The sequence below is a fragment of the Scyliorhinus torazame genome, chromosome 8 (genome assembly GCF_047496885.1).
Source record: "Scyliorhinus torazame isolate Kashiwa2021f chromosome 8, sScyTor2.1, whole genome shotgun sequence".
NCBI classification, from domain to species: Eukaryota; Metazoa; Chordata; class Chondrichthyes; order Carcharhiniformes; family Scyliorhinidae; genus Scyliorhinus; species Scyliorhinus torazame.
Window position 1 is genome coordinate 229,020,329 of NC_092714.1, and position 18,589 is coordinate 229,038,917.

The window sequence follows — 18,589 nt, forward strand, 5'->3', positions numbered from 1 at the left end:
GGCTAATAGAGCCAAGACGATCTTTAAAATAACCTTTCCTGCTGTAGGTGAATCTACCCTTAAATCATGATCTTCTAAGTTTTCTTCAAATCCCCTTGCCATAAGCCTGGCCTTTGCCTTATAAGTTCCATCCGGAAGAACCTTTTCCGTGCAAATCCATCTGTGGGATAGAGCTCTTTGTCCCCTATCCGGTACTTCCGTGTATATCCCAAATTCACTCCAACTATGCAATTCTTAATGTTTAGCTTCTTTGAAACTTTTTCATCTAATTTATTTGAAACCTCCAAAATCTCACGTGCATGTAGGCTTCTACTCCTATTAGTATTCGTAGTCTTACTCATATTCCGCGATCTTGATAAACTACGTCCCCTCTCCCGCCTGGTATCTCATTCTGTACTGCTACTGCTTGATCTTTCCCTTCTGCTGTGGGATGTCTTTTCAATAGTTCTCGACCTTTTCCTGCGGACCTGTTCACTATCCAATGTACTATCTGAACTGGCACTGTTTCTGTGCCCTCCATTTTTGAACTTTGTTTTCCCAATCCATTGTCTTGACTCCTTCCCCTGAATGCTGTACATTTCAACCAATGTTTATACTTTCCAGTGGCCTTCCCTGCTCTACTAATAACAGTTGCATCCTTCCATTGACTAGACCCTTCAGGCAAGTATATCACTTTTGTACCAACTTCTGGCAGTTGCCCTTTCGGAAAAATGGCATGTTCTAATTCATCAGAAATGTTGTGTTCCTCCACAGAAACCCTGTCTATATCAGTTAATTGGTCCTCATAGTTCTGTAACACATGCGTACCAGATGACTATGGTTCCTCGTCATGTCTGTCTGCTCTGTCTAAATTTGAAAATTTGTAATCTGTACCCATTATCCTTGATGAATGTACCCTAACAGTTTGATTACCATGTTGCAAAATAATTGTTTTGCCATCTATGCCTATGATCTTCCCTGGGCCTTTCCATTCATTAGAATTGTCTCTCTTTTATAGTATACCATGTCTCCTTACTGAAAAATGGCATCTGATGACTGTACGTTATGTCTTAAAGTTCTGCGAATTCTTTCAGAGACTTCTGCTTCCAAAAAAGCTTTTCGACTGCGATGTAATGCATTTAAATGTTCAGCAAAACCAGAGCTAATTGTAGTCCCCTCCCAAGCTGGTCATCCAAAATGGACGGAATTTTAGGATTTCTACCAAACACTAATTGATAAGGACTATAGCCCCCAACCATCTGCAATGAATTCTTTGCATGTACTGCCCATGCTAAAGCTGAATTTAGCCTGCAATTTGGTCGATCTGCCAAAATTTTCCGAAGCATGTCATCGTTGACAGCATGATTTCTTTCACAGACACCATTACTAAATGGGCTTTCTGCAGCCGTATTCATAACTGATATTCATGTTTTCACACACATCCCTAAACTCATCATTAGCAAATTCTTCCCCATTGTCCGTAAGGAATTTTGTCAGTGGACCCATTCCTGTCCCTATCCATTTTTCCAAGATTTGATCTAGAATTACTCTTTTCTTTACTTCATACAATCGTTGATTGACTAAATCTAGTTGCTAAATCTACAAAATGCGAAAAATATATTATTTGCTTTATCCCAGATCTTTAAGATCCATGGCCACAATGTCGTTAAAATCCCTGGCCAAAGGTAGGGTTACTATCGGTCGTGCTGGTGTCCTTCTGTACTTCCTACAAACTTCACAACGGTCACTAACCTGTTCTATCAGTTTAGTATAGTCGTCATCCCTTACCCCTGCATCCTTTAAGAAAATGTTCAGCCTCCGAGGAGATGGATGTGCAAATTGCCCATGCAGTTTTAATACCACAATCTTTTTATCAGCTAAAGTCCCATTTTCAACTGCCATTAACACATCCTTAACCACTCTACTTGAAATATTATTTCAGTAATGGAATACAATAGTGTCCCGACTGTGTAAATTGTAAGTCCACCATCTTTCCAAAAACTGTTGCCTTATCCTGTTCCATATCCAGTTTCATGTGTGCTTTCTTCATCGACGGTCTGCTCAGAATCAAAGGTATCTCACTTGATACAACAACCATGCTAATGAAATGATTCACTTCGGCAATATTGCAAGGGATCACCACTCTTTTCAGCGACTTCAGAGTATTATCATCCCCAAACCTGAAACTTGTGGAACTTTCAAATTCCTTAATCTTGTTACGATTTTCAGCATTCAAAGAGTCCAGGTAACATTTTAACCAGTCAATTCCACACACAGTAGATGTGCAGCCACTGTCCAATACAGCACAGTTGAAGGATTCTGCAACCAACGCCCTCATTACCGGCGTAAAACTGCTTGTCAATAGGACAATGCCTTCTTTCTGGTCACTATCTTTTTCCTCTTCTGACTCTTCTGTGTCATGTGTCGCTTCAAACACTATCATAACGAGTTGGACAGTTGAAAGCATAATGGTATTGAGAGTCACATCAAAAACATCGATTTATCGTGCCCCGTGCATTTCTGGGGTTTATCTTCCTATTGTAGGTTCTAACTTGGTTTCTGTCTTCATAATTTCCTTGTCTCGGTCTCCTTCTATAGTCTTGAGCCCTGTTCGTAGCCATACGATTTTGCCATCCTGTTAGTAGTGTATCTTCCATATTCTGCCTTATTGCAGGCTGACCTATTTGAGTCATCAGAGCCATCGGAATCAAATGTTTCCCCAGAAACCTTTTGTAAAGCTTTTGTCATCTGTTCGAATAAGGTATCCTTATCAGTAAACTGAACTCCTGTCAAAACCAGGAGCCTATCCATGTTGCTCACTCTAGCACAGTCAAATAATTTAAAGGCCAACACAGACTGTGGAAATTCCAGGTTGTGTTTCTGCAGTCTTTTATATAGTCTGCCAAATTCCATTATATAGTCTTCCATAGAGATATCCTCCATTTTCCGGAACTTATCAAAATCCGACCATGCTTCATACGCACTTAACAAGTCATCTTTCTTATAAATCTTATCCATATAATGTAATACAGTCTCCAGACCTTCTTCTGAGTCTAACTCTTCCAATTCCAGCTCAGAAAGCACTTTGTTTCGGATTTTACTGTCATAAGATCGAGAAAGAGCCAGTGCCATACCTTGTTTTCTCATTCCCAAAGCAGTTACCTTAGTCCACATAACTACTGCACTTCTCCATTGGTCGTACAATGCCCTTTCAGAAAGTAAGGGAGGATGGTCATATCCAGCCATCTTTATCCTCGGTTCAGCCATATATCCCTTTTTTTTCCTTTTCTCACTCACTCCTTGGTTTGATCTGGAAAGTTGTATCTTTCAACCCTTCACATTTACACAGCAACCATCCTCTGCTACCAATTGTTAAACGTTTTAGTTGCTGTGATATGAAGAGTCTAAAATTCTGTTCCTTTTTCACAAACACACATTTATTTCCTTCCAACAGCCTTTGCCCAAAACCCACTGTACATCACCTGACAGAGGCCACCTGAAGCCCCTTTATATATCGGTGTCAATTAATGGATACTTAACATAAATGAGACACCTAATTGCAATGTCTCTTAACCCATTACTTAACAATGAAGAGAGGTTTGATTGTTGTTTCTGCTGGATCAGAGAAGATTGAGGGGAGACCTGACCGAGGTGTGCAAGATTATGAGAGGCATGGACAGGGAGCAGCTGTTCACCTTAGTTGAAGGGTCAGTTATAAGGGGTCACAAATTGAAGTGAGAGGTGGAGGTTCAGGGGGGATGTAAGGAAAAATCATTTTATCCAGAGGGTGGTGACAGTCTGGAATGCTCTGCCTGGGAGGGTGATAGAGGCGGGTTGCCTCACATCCTTTAAAAAGCACCTTGATGAACTCTTGGCATGTCATAACAATCAAGGCTATGGGCCAAGTCCTGGTAAATGGGATTAGGTAGGCAGATCAGGTATTTTTCATGCAGACACGATGGGCCCAAGTGCCCCTTCTGTTCTGTATTATTCTGTGATCTAATGCAGCAATCGATTCTAAGGTAAGCATTTGAGATCCTGGTGTCACAAAAATAAAATTCACCTTTTGACAAAATGATTTCTTGGTACGTACGCATTTTATTATTTGTTATTGTCTAAATACAGCTCTGCCTGTTGGTAATACAATGCTGAATGTTCTAAGTACCAGTTAGCATGATTAGTGATTCTGCATTATTTATATAGATAATTATATTGAGTCTACAGCACAGAAACAGGCCATATGACCCGACTGGTCTGTGCTCCATGTAAACCTCCTCCCAGCCAACCTGATCTAACCCAATCAACATGTACTCATATTTATGGACCCATTCTTGGGACCTTCTTGCATGGCATTAACTCAGAATTCCCAAATTAAGATGATTTTAAGATTGAAGGAGACACAAACCTCAAAATGGATCTGCAAGTATTTGTTGATGAAATACAGTTAATTTTAAAAGAGAGAAATGGTAGCTACCAAGTAGGTAGAAAACACGCACCTTGAAATATTGGTAAATTTGGATATGACTTGGAAGTTTTTCTTTTAGATCATTCACTTTTATTTTTAAAAAAGGATGAGTAACTAGTTGACTAATGACTGGTTTATGATTTGCTCTATGATAATTACTGTTATGTTGCCCTGTTTGAAATCTATTAGATTTGTCCAAAAGCTGAAATGACTTGGTGCTTCTGTCAGAATGTGCATTTTAAACAAAGACATTTTTAGAAAACAAGTTGTGTCTTATGTATCTTCCACAAAGTGCTCCGAAATAGACTAAGGACAGTATTGTCCGGCCACGTTCGCCCGCTGACTGGAGAATCCCGCCCGAGGTCAATGGATTTTTCCATTCTACGTGGCTCGCCCATGGTGTTCTTGCGCCGGGCAGGGCAAGAGAATCTAGCCCTAAACATTTCAATGATACTGGTGTTAAATCAGTCGACGATGGATAAAACGCAACATAATTTAGCACTACACAATATTTAAATAATTATAATTTGATGTCAGTATTGTAAGGATAATGAAATAAAGGAAACTGGTACAATATGTAAATGCACTTTTACACTTACCATATGTAAATACACAATACATTTGGAAAATATTGTGATTTTTTGGGGGGGAGATTTGTACTCTGATTTGAATCCTTGGTTAGTTTTAGATACCAGTAAGATGTCCATGGTATTACTCACTCAGTTGATGAATATGAGGTTTTCTTTGCATGCAAGATGGTGACAAGAATTAAAATTTTGCTTTGGCAAACTGGAAGCCTCAACTACATTGTGACAGCAAAATTGAGCAGCAAATGCTGATTGTAGCAATTTAAACTGATTTACTTTTCTTTCTATCTCCCTCATGCACACAGTTCTTTCTTTCCCGAAAGTTTTTGTACACTATTTGATGGAAAATAATCTATTATAGCTTGCACGTCATGGTTCAGACTCTTCAATTTAATTGACTAAGGAGACACACTAGTCGAAGATCCCCTGTAAGGGCACTATGCTGTTTTTACTCCAATAACTGCAAATCCAGTGTAGAATCCAAAGGATGCAAGTGTGATGAACAGCTAGCATTCATTCGCTGCTGACGACAAAATCCAGGCCCATCAATACATTAGTCTTATCAACTGCATTTTCAGATTGTGCCTAAATATCTGTAAATGATTTTTTTTGTTGCTAGCATTTAATTTATGTGGTATCATTTGATTTTGGGTAATAGATTTATTGTAACGTTTTTTGTGAACATTGTATGCTTGTTAATTAAAAACAGAGAACATTGGAAATGCTCTGTCTGGCAGGATCTGCAGGGAGAGAAACACCCAGAATTAACATTTCAGGTTAATCCTTCATCATGTCTTTGATAGAGCTGATGAAGAGTCACTGGCCTGTATAGTTAACTCAGTTTCTCTTCTCACAGATGCTGCCAGACCTGCCTGAACTTTTTGCATTTCTGGTTTGCTTCAAATTTCAGCATATGCAGTATTTTGCTTTTACCCTCTGGCTCTTTCTTATGGAGTAATATAATTTTAACAAGCTTATTCAGGTTTCTTGACCAATACTGTGATAACCATTCTTTTTGATGAGCCCCAAAATATTTTGAGATCGTGTCCAGAATGCAAGCACATTTAGAAGGCTGTTTCAATATTGTGACTTCAAGACCCACTCCAGAATTTGAGTACCCAAATAAACACGGACACACTAGCGTAGAACTGAGGCAGTGCAAGCAACACTGTTGGTGGTGCAGTCTTTTGGATGAAACGTTAAGCTGAGGCCGCATCTGGCCTTTCAGCTGGACATAAAAGATCCCGTGGTATTTATTTGAGGAAATCAATATCACAAAAGCAGATTCCTGGCATTGTCACATTGCTGTTTGTGGAAGTTTACTGTGTGCATATTGGCTACTACATTTCCTACATTACAACCATGGCCACCAGTGTTCCTTCTAACTTCCCCCACAATTGTGGCTGCGCCTGCACAATATTGCCTGTGTGAAGTCTGTTAGTCCTGTGCACAGCACAGTCATAATTGCTGTGTGGCCTGCACCCATGCAGCTTAGAAGAAACATTGGTGTCTACATTTCAAAAAGTGCTTTGTTGGCTGTAAAGCACTTTGGGACATCCTGTGGTTGTAAAAAGTGCTCTTTAAATGCAAGTCTTTTTTTCCCTTTGTTTTCCGTCTGGTATTTTTGATCACTTTAATTACTAATTTAAAGGTGCATGTTAGATAAAGAGTTGAGATTTACCTTATCATGTTTTAATTGGTCGGTGACATATTCCTTTGCTTTATTTTTGTGCTTTAGGTGTTTCAGAATGAGTTATACAGAAAAACCTGATGAAATTACTAAAGATGAATGGATGGAAAAACTCAATAATTTACACATCCAAAGAGCAGACATGAATCGTCTTATAATGAACTATCTAGTTACTGGTAAGACTATTGCAAAAGAACATGTAGGATTTAATAATCTTTATTAGTGTCACAAGTAGGCTTACATTAACATTGCAATGAAGTTACTGTTTACACGTGACTTTGGAAGAGCTTTGCACTGGAAAGGCCACATTGCCTTTTATGAACAGTATTTTATGAACAAATCTGTTTTTCCAAAAATAATTTTCACCTGCCTGAAGAGGAAATTGAAACTTAGGACAACAGGTTTTATATTGAGAGAAAAATAACGTCTAAAATAAGCTGTTGCAAATAATCAAAATCAATAAAGTTGGTAATATACAAGTTTGTCGGAATTTGTGAAGAGAAAGGCAGGTTAATGTTTTGGATGAAATTACAATTGGTTTGTTTTTCTAAATTATATTTTTCTACGAATGCCAATGTTAAATAATGTAGTGTTATTAATGATTAAAGGTGTTACTGTTTTTACTTGTGTTTGGAATGGTTTGTAGTGAACACTTGGCTCAAAAATTGTGCCAATGAATGTGAAATCCAGAGAACGTGTGCAAAATAATGTATTTTTCCTTATTTTCCTTGTGAAGTAAGATGCTGCAGTAGGATTGTGGCAGCACGGTAGCATAGTGATTAGCACAATTGCTTCACAGCTCCAGGGTCCCAGGTTCGATTCCCGGCTTGGGTCACTGTCTGTGCAGAGTCTGCACGTTCTCCCCGTGTGTGCATGGGTTTCCTCCGGGTGCTCCGGTTTCCTCCTTCAGTCCAAAGATGTGCAGGTTAGGTGGATTGGCCGTGCTGAATTGCCCTTCGTGTCCAAAATTGCCCTTAGTGTTGGGTGGGGTTAGTGGGTTATGGGGATAGGGTGGACGTGTGCGTTTGGGTAGAGTGCTCTTTCCAAGAGTTGGTGCAAACCCGATGGGCCGAATGGCGGCCTACTGCACTGTAAATTCTATGACTGCACTGCACATTTCTAAATAGATTTTCATTACCAGAAATAATATAGACCTCAAAGGACTATATTTATTGTCTTTCAAAAGATGTTTGATACAGTACCATACAATAAACTTTAGTAGGATTGAAGCCTGTGGGAATTATGGGATAGTAGATACCTGGATACAAAATTGGCTAAGGGCAAAAAGTAGAGTAGCAGTGGATGGCTTTTTTCAGACTAAAGAGAAGTATACAGTGGTATTCCCCAGTGGCCAGAGTTTGGTCCAGTGCTCTTTTTGATATATATTAATGACCTGGACTTCAGTTGGCAGAACATAATTTCAAAGCTTTCGGATGAAACTCTGAAATGTAATAAACCATGATGTGGATAGTCATAAACCTAAAAAGGACATAGACTGGTTAAAACAGTTGCAGATGAAATTTAACACAGAAGAGTGAAGTGATTCATTTTGGTAGGATCAATGATTTAAGGTAATATAAATTATATTGTGCAAATTTAAAGGCGATGCAGGAATAGCGATGTACATACGCAGGTCTTTGAAATCCCCCCCACCCCCTCAAATAGAGGTATATAGAACAAAGCAAGGAAAATTTAAACCTTTATGAAACACTCGTTAGGTTCCAGCTGGAGTATTGTGTCCATTCTAGGCACTACCATTTAGAAAATATTTTGAGATTTTGGACACCATTTACTAGAGTGGCATCAGGGCTGTGGGACTTCAGTTCTGTGGATAGACTAAATAATCTGGATTAAAACGATTAAAGGGAGATTTGATAGATATTTTCAAAATCGTGAAGAGCTATGTTGGAGTGAATGAAGAGAAACCGTTTCCAATGGCAGCTAAATGTGTAACCAGATGACAAATTTCCGGGAATTGGCCAAAAAAAATTTTTTTTTAAAATTCAGCGGGTTGAGAGCTGGAATGCACCGTCTTGGGCAGATGTAGTATTCACCTTGGAAAGGGAATTGGATAAATACTTGCAGGGGAACGGGTCTAATTGGATAGCTTTTCAAAAAGACACAGACCCCCTCTGCTATATCATTCCATGGTTTTAAGATTAATTAAACAAGATTATCTCTGGAAAATAATTCAGTTTAATTTCAATCTTAGTCCAACTAAATTAAGTTTTTGTTTCACCTTCAAACAGGAGCACATTAGGTTTATATTCAATATTGAGACCGTTTACAATTCTGGGTTCACCAAGTGAGCCATGGATAGTCTTTGGATGGCAGAGATCTACAGTACAGCTCGACTTCATATGCAGCTAACTGAAAAACACAGGCACACCCAAGCTTTTCTCAAACTGAAACTAAAAAGCAGAAGTAGAGCTCAGCTCCACCCACACTCTGACATCACTCCAGTAACATGAGCAGCTCCATTTCTTAAAGGTACATTTCTTAAACATCCATTTGTTAAAGGTACTCTCACATGACTCCTCCCCCGACGAAAAAGAAAAAAACTATCAACTTTAAGATGGTTTCATTTTTCACCTTGTCACCATCCTTTAAGAAATGCACACAGTAAATATACTTTATCGTTTCAAAAATCAACACACGCAAACAGGTATAATAATATAGTCCATTTTTTTCCCCGTTCTTCTTCCTCCAAACTGAAATCCTTCCTGATTGACAGTCTCTTTGAGCAAGAAGGTCGCTGCACGATCCGTCCATTTCTCTACGCCTCGACATTTCTCTTTAAAGTTAGATACTTTAGTTCAATCTGATCACAGAGTCCCTTGCAATTCTCCAACGCAGGAGTGTTGGTTATCACAGCTTTCAGGCAGTCAAATGCCTGTTGACACTCCGCTGTCCACTGGAATTTGTTACGCTTCTTCAGCAAGTCCGTCAGTAGAACAATCACGCTGCTGACATTCGGTACAAATTTCCGGTAAAATCCACTCATACCAAGAAATCGCATTGTTTCCCGTCGTGTAGAGAGGATCGGAAACTCCTCAACAACTGTTGGTTTCACATCTCGTGTGAACATTCGACCCTTTCCGATTGTCCGATTGTATGGCCAAGGAAAGTGACCTGGGCTTTTCCAAATTCACTTTTGGCTAGCTTTACCACCAAACCCATCTCCTGAAGTCGATCGAATAACTCCATCAGATGTTTTAAATGTTCTTTCCATGTCTGGCTGAAAATTACCAGATTGTCGATGTATACCGCAGAATTGGGAAATCCTGAAACGACTTTGTTAGTTAATCGTTGAAATGTGGCTGGGACGTTTTTCATGCCAAATGGCATAACTTTGAATTGGTATATACCATCTGGAGTCACAAAAGCTGAGTCCCTTGTAATTCTCCAACACAGGAGCATTGGTTATCACAGCTTTCAGGCAGTCAAATGCCTGTCGAAAGTCCGCTGTCCATTGAAATTTTCAACGTTTCTTAAGCACGTCCATCAGTGGAGCAATCACGCGACAAAACTTTTGCACAAATGTTGGATCAAATCCACTCGTGCCAAGAAATCGCATTATTTCCCTTTGTCTCGAGGGTACCGAAAACTCCTCAAGGAAAGTGACTTGGGCTTTTTCAAATTTACTTTTGGCTAGGTTTATCACAAAACCCGCCTCCTGAAGTCGATCAAATAATTCCATCAGACGTTTCAAATGTTCTATCCATGTCTGCCTGAAAATTACCAGATCGTCGGTGTATACCGCACAATTGGGTAATCCTGAAACGACTGGGTTAGTTAACCGTTGAAATGTGGCTGGGGCATTTTTCATGCCAAATGGCATAACTTTGAATTGGTATATAGCATTTGGAGTCACAAAAGCTGAAATCTCCTTCACCCTTTCGGATAAAGGTACCTGCCAGTAACCTTTTAAGTAAATCCAATTTGGAAATAAAAGCAAACTGTCCCACTTTCTCAATGCAATCCTCCAAACGTAGGATAGGATCAGAGTCCGTTCTTGTAACTGCATTAACCTTTCAATAGTCCACACACCACCGTTGGGTACCGTCTGGTTTTGGTACCATCACTATGGGTGAGCTCCATTGGCTGCAACCCACTTCAATTATGCCAGTTGTAAGCATACTCTCAATCTCTTTGTTAACCTGTGCTAATTTTAAAGGGTTAAGTCTGTATGGATGTTGTTTGATCGGAATAGCATTTCCCACATCTATATCATGTATAGCCATTTTAGTACTTCCCAATTTATCTCCACAAACTTGCCCATGTGATATCAGTAACTCTTTCAGGTCAGTTTGTTTTTCCTCTGGAAGGTAACTCAATAATTCATCCCAATTTGTAAGAATATCCTGATTTTCCAATTTAATTTGAAGTATGTCAAATACACAATCATCTGGATTTGGTTCGTCACTTTGAGTTAGAATCATTAAAACCTCCTTTTTCTCTCCTTCCTCTATTACAGAGACCTGGTTGAGGGAAGGGCAGGATTGGCAGCTAAACGTTCCAGGATTTAGATGTTTCAGGCGGGATAGAGGGGGATGTAAAAGGGGTGGCGGAGTTGCGCTACTGGTTAGGGAGAATATCACAGCTGTACTACGGGAGGACACCTCAGAGGGCAGTGAGGCTATATGGGTAGAGATCAGGAATAAGAAGGATGCAGTCACAATGGTGGGCGTTTACTACAGGCATCCCAACAGCCAGCGGGAGATAGAGGAGCAGATAGGTAGACAGATTTTGGAAAAGAGTAAAAACAACAGGGTTGTTGTGATGGGAGACTTCAACTTCCCCAATATTGACTGGGACTCACTTAGTGCCAGGGGCTTAGACGGGGCAGAGTTTGTAAGGAGCATCCAGGAGGGCTTCTTAAAACAATATGTAGACAGTCCAACTAGGGAAGGGCGGTACGCGAACTAGTATTGGGGAATGAGCCCGGCCAGGTGGTAGAAGTTTCAGTAGGGGAGCATTTCGGGAACAGTGACCACAATTCAGTAAGTTTAAAAGTGCTGGTGGACAAGGATAAGAATGGTCCCAGGATGAATGTGCTAATTATAACAATATTAGGCGGGAACTGAAGAACCTAGATTGGGGGCGGATGTTTGAGGGCAAATCAACATCTGACATGTGGGAGGCTTTCAAGTGTCAGTTGAAAGGAATTCAGGACCGGCATGTTCCTGTGAGGAAGAAGGATAAATACGGCAATTTTCGGGAACCTTGGATAACGAGAGATATTGTAGGCCTCGTCAAAAAGAAAAAGGAGGTATTTGTCAGGGCTTGAAGGCTGGGAACAGACAAAGCCTGTGTGGAATATAAGGAAAGTAGGAAGGAACTTAAGCAAGGAGTCAGGAGGGCTAGAAGGGGTCACAAAAAGTCATTGGCAAATATGGTTAAGTAAAATCCCAAGGCTTTTTACACGTACATAAAAAGCAAGAGGGTAGCCAGGGAAAGGGTTGGCCCACTGAACGATAGGCAAGGGAATCTGTGTGGAGCCAGAGGAAATGGGCGAGGTACTAAATGAATACTTTGCATCAGTATTCACCAAAGGGAAGGTATTGGTAGATGTTGAGTCTGGAGATGGGTGTGTAGATAGCCTGGGTCACATTGAGATCCAAAAAGACGAGGTGTTGGGCGTCTTAAAAAATATTACGGTAGATAAGTCCCCAGGGCCTGATGGGATCTACCCCAGAATACTGAAGGAGGCTGGAGAGGAAATTGCTGAGACCTTGACAGAAATCTTTGGATCCTCACTGTCTTCAGGTGATGTCCCGGAGGACTGGAGAATAACCAATGTTGTTCCTCTGTTTAAGAAGGGTAGCAAGGATAATCCAGGGAACTACAGGCCGGTGAGCCTTACTTCAGTGGTAGGGAAATTACTGGAGAGAATTCTTTGAGACAGGATCTACTCCCATTTGGAAGCAAATGGACGTATTAGTGAGAGGCAGCATGGTTTTGTGAAGGGGAGGTCGTGTCTCACTAACTTGATAGAGTTTTTCGAGGAGGTCACAAAAGATGATTGATGCAGGTAGGGCAGTGGATGTTGTCTATATGGACTTCAGTAAGGCCTTTGACAAGGTCCCTCATGGTAGACTAATACAAAAGGTGAAGTCACACAGGATCAGGGGTGAGCTGGCAAGGTGGATACAGAACTGGCTCGGTCATCGAAGGCAGAGAGTAGCAATGGAAGGATGCTTTTCTAATTGGAGGGCTGTGACCAGTGGTGTTCCGCAGGGATCAGTGCTGGGACCTTTGCTGTTTGTAGTATATATAAATGATTTGGAGGAGAATGTAACTGGTCTGATTAGTAAGTTTGCAGACGACACAAAGGTTAGTGGAATTGCGGATAGCGATGGGCATGTCAGAGGATACAGCAGGATTTAGATTGTTTGGAGACTTGGCGGAAAGATGGCAGATGGAGTTTAATCCGGACAAATGTGGAAGGTCTAATGCAGGTAGGGAATGTACAGTGAATGGTAGAATCCTCAAAGAGTATTGAAAGTCAGAGAGATCTAGGAGTACAGGTCCACAGGTCACTGAAAGGGGCAACACAGGTGGAGAAGGTAGTCAAGAAGGCATACGGCATGCTTGCCTTCATTGGCCGGGGCTTTGAGTATAAGAATTGGCAAGTCATGTTGCAGTTGTATAGAACCTTAGTTAGGCCACACTTGGAGTATAGTGTTCAATTCTGGTCGCCACACTACCAGAAGGATGTGGAGGCTTTAGAGAGGGTGCAGAAGAGATTTACCAGAATGTTGCTTGGTATGGAAGGCATTAGCTATGAGGAGCGGTTGAATAAACTAGGTTTGTTCTCACTGGAACGACGGAGGTTGAGGGGCGACCTGTTAAGAGGTCTACAAGATTATGAGGGGCATAGACAGAGTGGATAGTCAGAGGCTTTTCCCCAGGGTAGAGGGGTCAATTACTAGGGGGCATAGGTTTAAGGTGAGAGGGGCAAGGTTTAGAGTAGATGTACGAGGCAAGTTTTTTACGCAGAGGGTAGTGGGTGCCTGGAACTCGCAACCGGAGGAGGTGGTGGAAGCAGGGACGATAGTGACATTTAAGGGGCATCTTGACAAATACATGAATAGGATGGGAATAGAGGGATACGGACCCAGGAAGTGGAGAAGATTGTAGTTTAGTCGGGCAGCATGGTCGGCACGGGCTTGGAGGGCCGAAGGGCCTGTTCCTGTGCTGTACATTTCTTTGTTCTTTGTTCCCTTTCAAAGTACCTTTTAAGCCTATTCACATGACACACTCGGTGAGTCTTCCTTCTATCTGGTGTTTTTACCACACCATTCACCTCACTTAATTTCCTTTCAATCTGATAAGGTCCACAAAACCTTGCTTTTAAAGGCTCACCTACCACTGGTAACAACACTAAAACTTTATCTCTACTGGCAAAACTACGAACTATGGATTTATTGTCCGCGACCCGTTTCATCACATTTTGTGCAACTTGTTGTCTAGCCAATTCACCTGCTCTATTTAGTCGTTCCCTAAAATTTGACACGTAATCCCATAATGTAATTTCCGATTTCTCACTCACCAATTTTTCCTTAATCAATTTAAGTGATCCTCTTACCTCATGACCAAAAATTCGTTCAAAAGGACTAAATTTGGTTGACTCAGTAGGTGCACCCCTAATTGCAAACAGTACGAATGGAATTCCTTTATCCCAATCCTCTGGATAATCGTGACAATAAGCCCTCACATTGTCTTTAATGTCTGATGCTACCTTTCTAACGCTCCCTGCGTTCTGGATGGTGCGCAGTTGATTTATTTGTTTTATTCCTATTGTTTGCCTTATTCCCAAATGACCTCCCGCTGGTATCTCATGTGTAACTCGCAACACACTTCCTTTCTATACCCTACCGTCAATACTACTTGATGAACTTCTGCCCAAGTTTCATCCGCCTGCATATGTAAAGGTCTCCATTTTCTCATCAAGACATCACTTTTATGGTAATATCACTCTGGTATGCATTCAGATTCCTCTTCTGTGTATGCTTTCTGATACATCCATTTTATTTCTACATCTTTTTGTTGTAACTCCGCCAATTTTCCTGAACTAAAAATATCCGCCTCGTCCTCCACCTGTTCTTGTTCTTTTTCAACCATCTGATCATAAATCGTTTCTGATAATTGAACTTCAACTTCATCTTCACTCTTTAATATTTCCTCTTGTCTTAACCTGTGACTTGTTATTACACAATCCGGATAAATCGTCCTTCAACACTTCAGTTGTCTGATTTCCCACTGGCTTATAAACCACAGTAGGCATTACTCCCACTTGCGATCCAGCTATATCATTACCCAAGATAAACTGGATTCCTTGACAAGATAGTTTCTCTATTACTCCTACTACCACTTCACCACTCTTCACTGGACTTTCGAACCTTACCGTATATAATGGAAAGCTACTCCTCTCACACTGAATTCCACATATTACCACCTTTCCTGGCAACATTCTTCCCAAACTACATAATTCCTCCTCTCATCATTAAAGATTGACTACCTCCCGTATCTCTTAAAATTGTGACTTCTTTACCTGCTCCTCCTGATACACATGAGTAAACTTTACCCACACAAGTAAATTCTTTAAAGACATCTGGCACCTTCTTATCAATCGCCTCTTGAACAGGCTGTACAATCTTTTGTACCTCCTTCGCTTCACTTGGGCTTTCCTTTACCACTTTAACAAACCCCACTGCCTTATCCTGTTTTACCACATCAGCCACCCCAGTGCTTTTCTTCAACCACCAACACTGTGACTTTACATGGCCTAGTTTATTACAGTGAAAACATTTGAAACTTTTCATTTCTTTTCCACCCTCTTGGATTTCTTTTTTAATCTGCAGTACACTCTCCTTATTACCTCCCATCAGATCACCTTTACCTTTACCACTTGAGTATTTCTCATGTCCCCAGTTTCTATCCCTCACAGGCTGAAACTGATGTCGGAAACCAAGCTTTGATTTTTGAACTAATTCATAATCATCTGCCATTTCTGCTCCTAATTTCGCAGTTTTAACCCTCTGCTCTTCCACATGAGTTCTCACTACATCAGGAATTGAATGTTTAAACTCCTTAAAGTATAATTTCTCTGAGAGCTCCATACTTTTGGTGTATTTTCAAAGCCCTTAACCACCTGTCAAAATTACTCTGAGCCTTTCGAACTCCATGTATGTTTGACCAAATTCTTTCCTTAAATTTCTAAACCTTTGTCTGTAAGCTTCAGGCACTAGTTCATATGCACCTAAGATGGATTTTGTTCATCACCTCATATGTCTCAGATACCTCTTCCGGTAATGATGCAAACACTTCACTCGCCCTACCTACCAGCTTTGTTTAAATCAGTTTTACCCACATATCCTGTTGCCATTTCATTTGTTTAGCTGCCTTCTCAAATGAAATGAAAAAGGCTTGCACTTCCTTCTCGTCAAACCTTGGCAATGCTTTTGGATATCTACAAGGTGCTCATGAAGGGGGAAGAGTCACAGACGGAGGAACTGAAATTCAAATGGGAGGAGGAGCTTGGTGGGGAGATGGAGGACGGGCTGTGGGCGGAAGCCCTGTGTAGGATAAACTCAACCGCAACATGTGCCAGGCTCGGCCTGATTCAATTTAAGGTCGTTCACCGGGCCCACATGATGGTAGCTCGGATGAGCAAATTCTTTGGGGTAGAGGACAAGTGCGCTAGATGCGCGGGAGGGCCAGCGAACCGTGTTCACATGTTTTGGGCATGTCCTAAGCTTAGGGGGTACTGGGAGGGATTTGTGGGAGTCATGTCCCGGGTGCTGAAAACAAGGGTGGTTATGAGTCCAGGGGTGACAATTTTTGGGATTTCGGAAGACTCAGTAATCCAGGGGGAGAAAGGCAGATATTCTGGCCTTTTCTTCCCTAATAGCCCAGCGGCGAATGCTGCCGGCATGGAGGGACTCAAAACCGCTGAAGACCAAACTATGGCTTTCGGACATGTCACGTTTTCTGGGTATGGAAAAAATTAAGTTCGCCTTGAGGGAATCTGTACTGGGGTTCGCCCGAAGGTGGCAACCATTCATCGACTTCTTCACGGGAGAGTGAACGTCAGCCGCGGGGGGGGAGAGAGGGGGGAGATTAGAGTAGAGTAGGAGGGATAACTAGGCTGGTAGTGTCTATGGGAGAGGAGCGGGCATGTGCAGTATGGTTTGATTGAAGTATTGGTTTTATATTGATGTTTGCACATTTCTGCTATCTGTAACTGTTTACAATGCCAAAAAATACCTCCATAAAATTGTTTGTTTAAAAAAAAAAAACGTGGCAATGCTTGGACATATTTAAATAGATCCCCACCATGCCTTCGACTATGACGCTCTTTCTCACTATCCTCATCACTTTTATTCAACTGTACGTTTCCCTTTACGTCTGCCAATTTTAACTGACTGTTATGTTTCATAGCCATTTTCTGACGTTCAAATTCTCTCTTTTTCCCTTTCCTCTCTATCCCTTTCTTTTTGTTCTGCTTGGGCTATTCTTTCTTTGTTTCTTTCTTCTCTCTCCTTTTCTTTTTCCCTGATCTGTATCTCCCTCTCTCTTTTTCTCTCATTGCATATTCAAGCTGCTTTAATTATTTTTCATGTTCAAGTTGCTTTATCTGCAACTGGATCTTTGCCATTTCTAATGAGTCAGACTGTATCTCAGGCAACTTTAAATACTTAGCCACCGCCATAATTATCTCATCTTTTCGCATTTTGTCAGGTAATGTTAACTGCAATGTTTTTGCCAAATCTAACAGTCTGCTTTCAGTCTCTGTCCGTCAGGTACTGCGTGTGACCATCTCCACCCCCAAAAACATCTGAGCCTCTGAAAGAGCCATTGTCCACAACACACTCCCCACTTAAACTAAAATACCACACCTGAAAAGCAACCACACTATTCTCACCCCTCACTGTCTTTAAGTTCACAAAGCCAATCCAATAGATAGACTTTTATCCCCCTCGAGCCCCCAATTGTTATGGGCCAGAGTTTAGAGAACCCCAAAATGTATCATGGAGTTCACCTGACCCACAACTTTTAATAGATTGTGGTATGGGGAGCACACGGCCCACTCTACCGGTGTGGTACAACAGAAAAGGACAAGTATTTTTTAAAGCAAAACAATATTTATTCTATGAATGCAAGTTAACCGTTTTAAAACAAACAGTGAACATCTAAGCAACCATTAATTCAAATACAACCCCAAAGACTACAACACAAAGTAACCCTGTAAGCTGTCCTTTTAACATCCAAAAGACTTAACAAACCTTCAAACAGGAGCACATTAGGTTTACATTCAACATTGAGACCTTTTACAATTCTGGGTTCACCAAGTGGTCCATAGATAGTCTTTGGATGGAAGAGATCAACAGTACAGCTCTACTTCAGATGCAGCTCACTGAAAAACACAGACACACCTAAGCTTTTCTCAAACTGAAACTAAAAAGTAGAAGTAGAGCTCAACTCCACCCACAGTCTTGACATCACTCCAGTAACATGAGCAGCTCCATTTCTTAAAGGTACTCTCACATGACACATGGCTGTAACATTTGTTTCAGACATGAGCAGAGCTCCGAAATTGCTGTTGTTTTTGTCTTGTGGCTTTATCGGTGATTTAACCCACTTCTTATCAGAAGTATATATATCTCCTTCCTGAAACCTTTTAAGGACTCTGATTCCACCGCACCACACTATGGGACAGCGAGTTCCACAAATGCACCACCCTCTGCAAGAACTAATTCTTCCTCATCTCAATTGCAAATCTACTGCCTCTCAATCTATATCTGTGACCTCGTTCTAGATTGCCCTACAAGGGGGAACATTTGGTTTATGTTTACTTTATCA

At 41.0% G+C, this 18,589-nt stretch overlaps 1 protein-coding gene across 3 annotated transcripts in view; it reads left to right on the forward strand.

The window, feature by feature from the left end:
• Positions 1 to 18,589, forward strand: part of LOC140428434 (glucose-induced degradation protein 8 homolog) — a 56,016-nt gene that overhangs the window by 6,336 nt on the left and 31,091 nt on the right. For all 3 annotated transcript variants that reach the window (XM_072514880.1, XM_072514879.1, XM_072514878.1), the window contains exon 2: positions 6,770 to 6,897. In XM_072514880.1, the coding sequence (XP_072370981.1) occupies positions 6,780 to 6,897 (118 nt within the window). In that variant the 5' untranslated portion in view covers positions 6,770 to 6,779. The remainder of the gene's footprint in view (positions 1 to 6,769; positions 6,898 to 18,589) is intronic.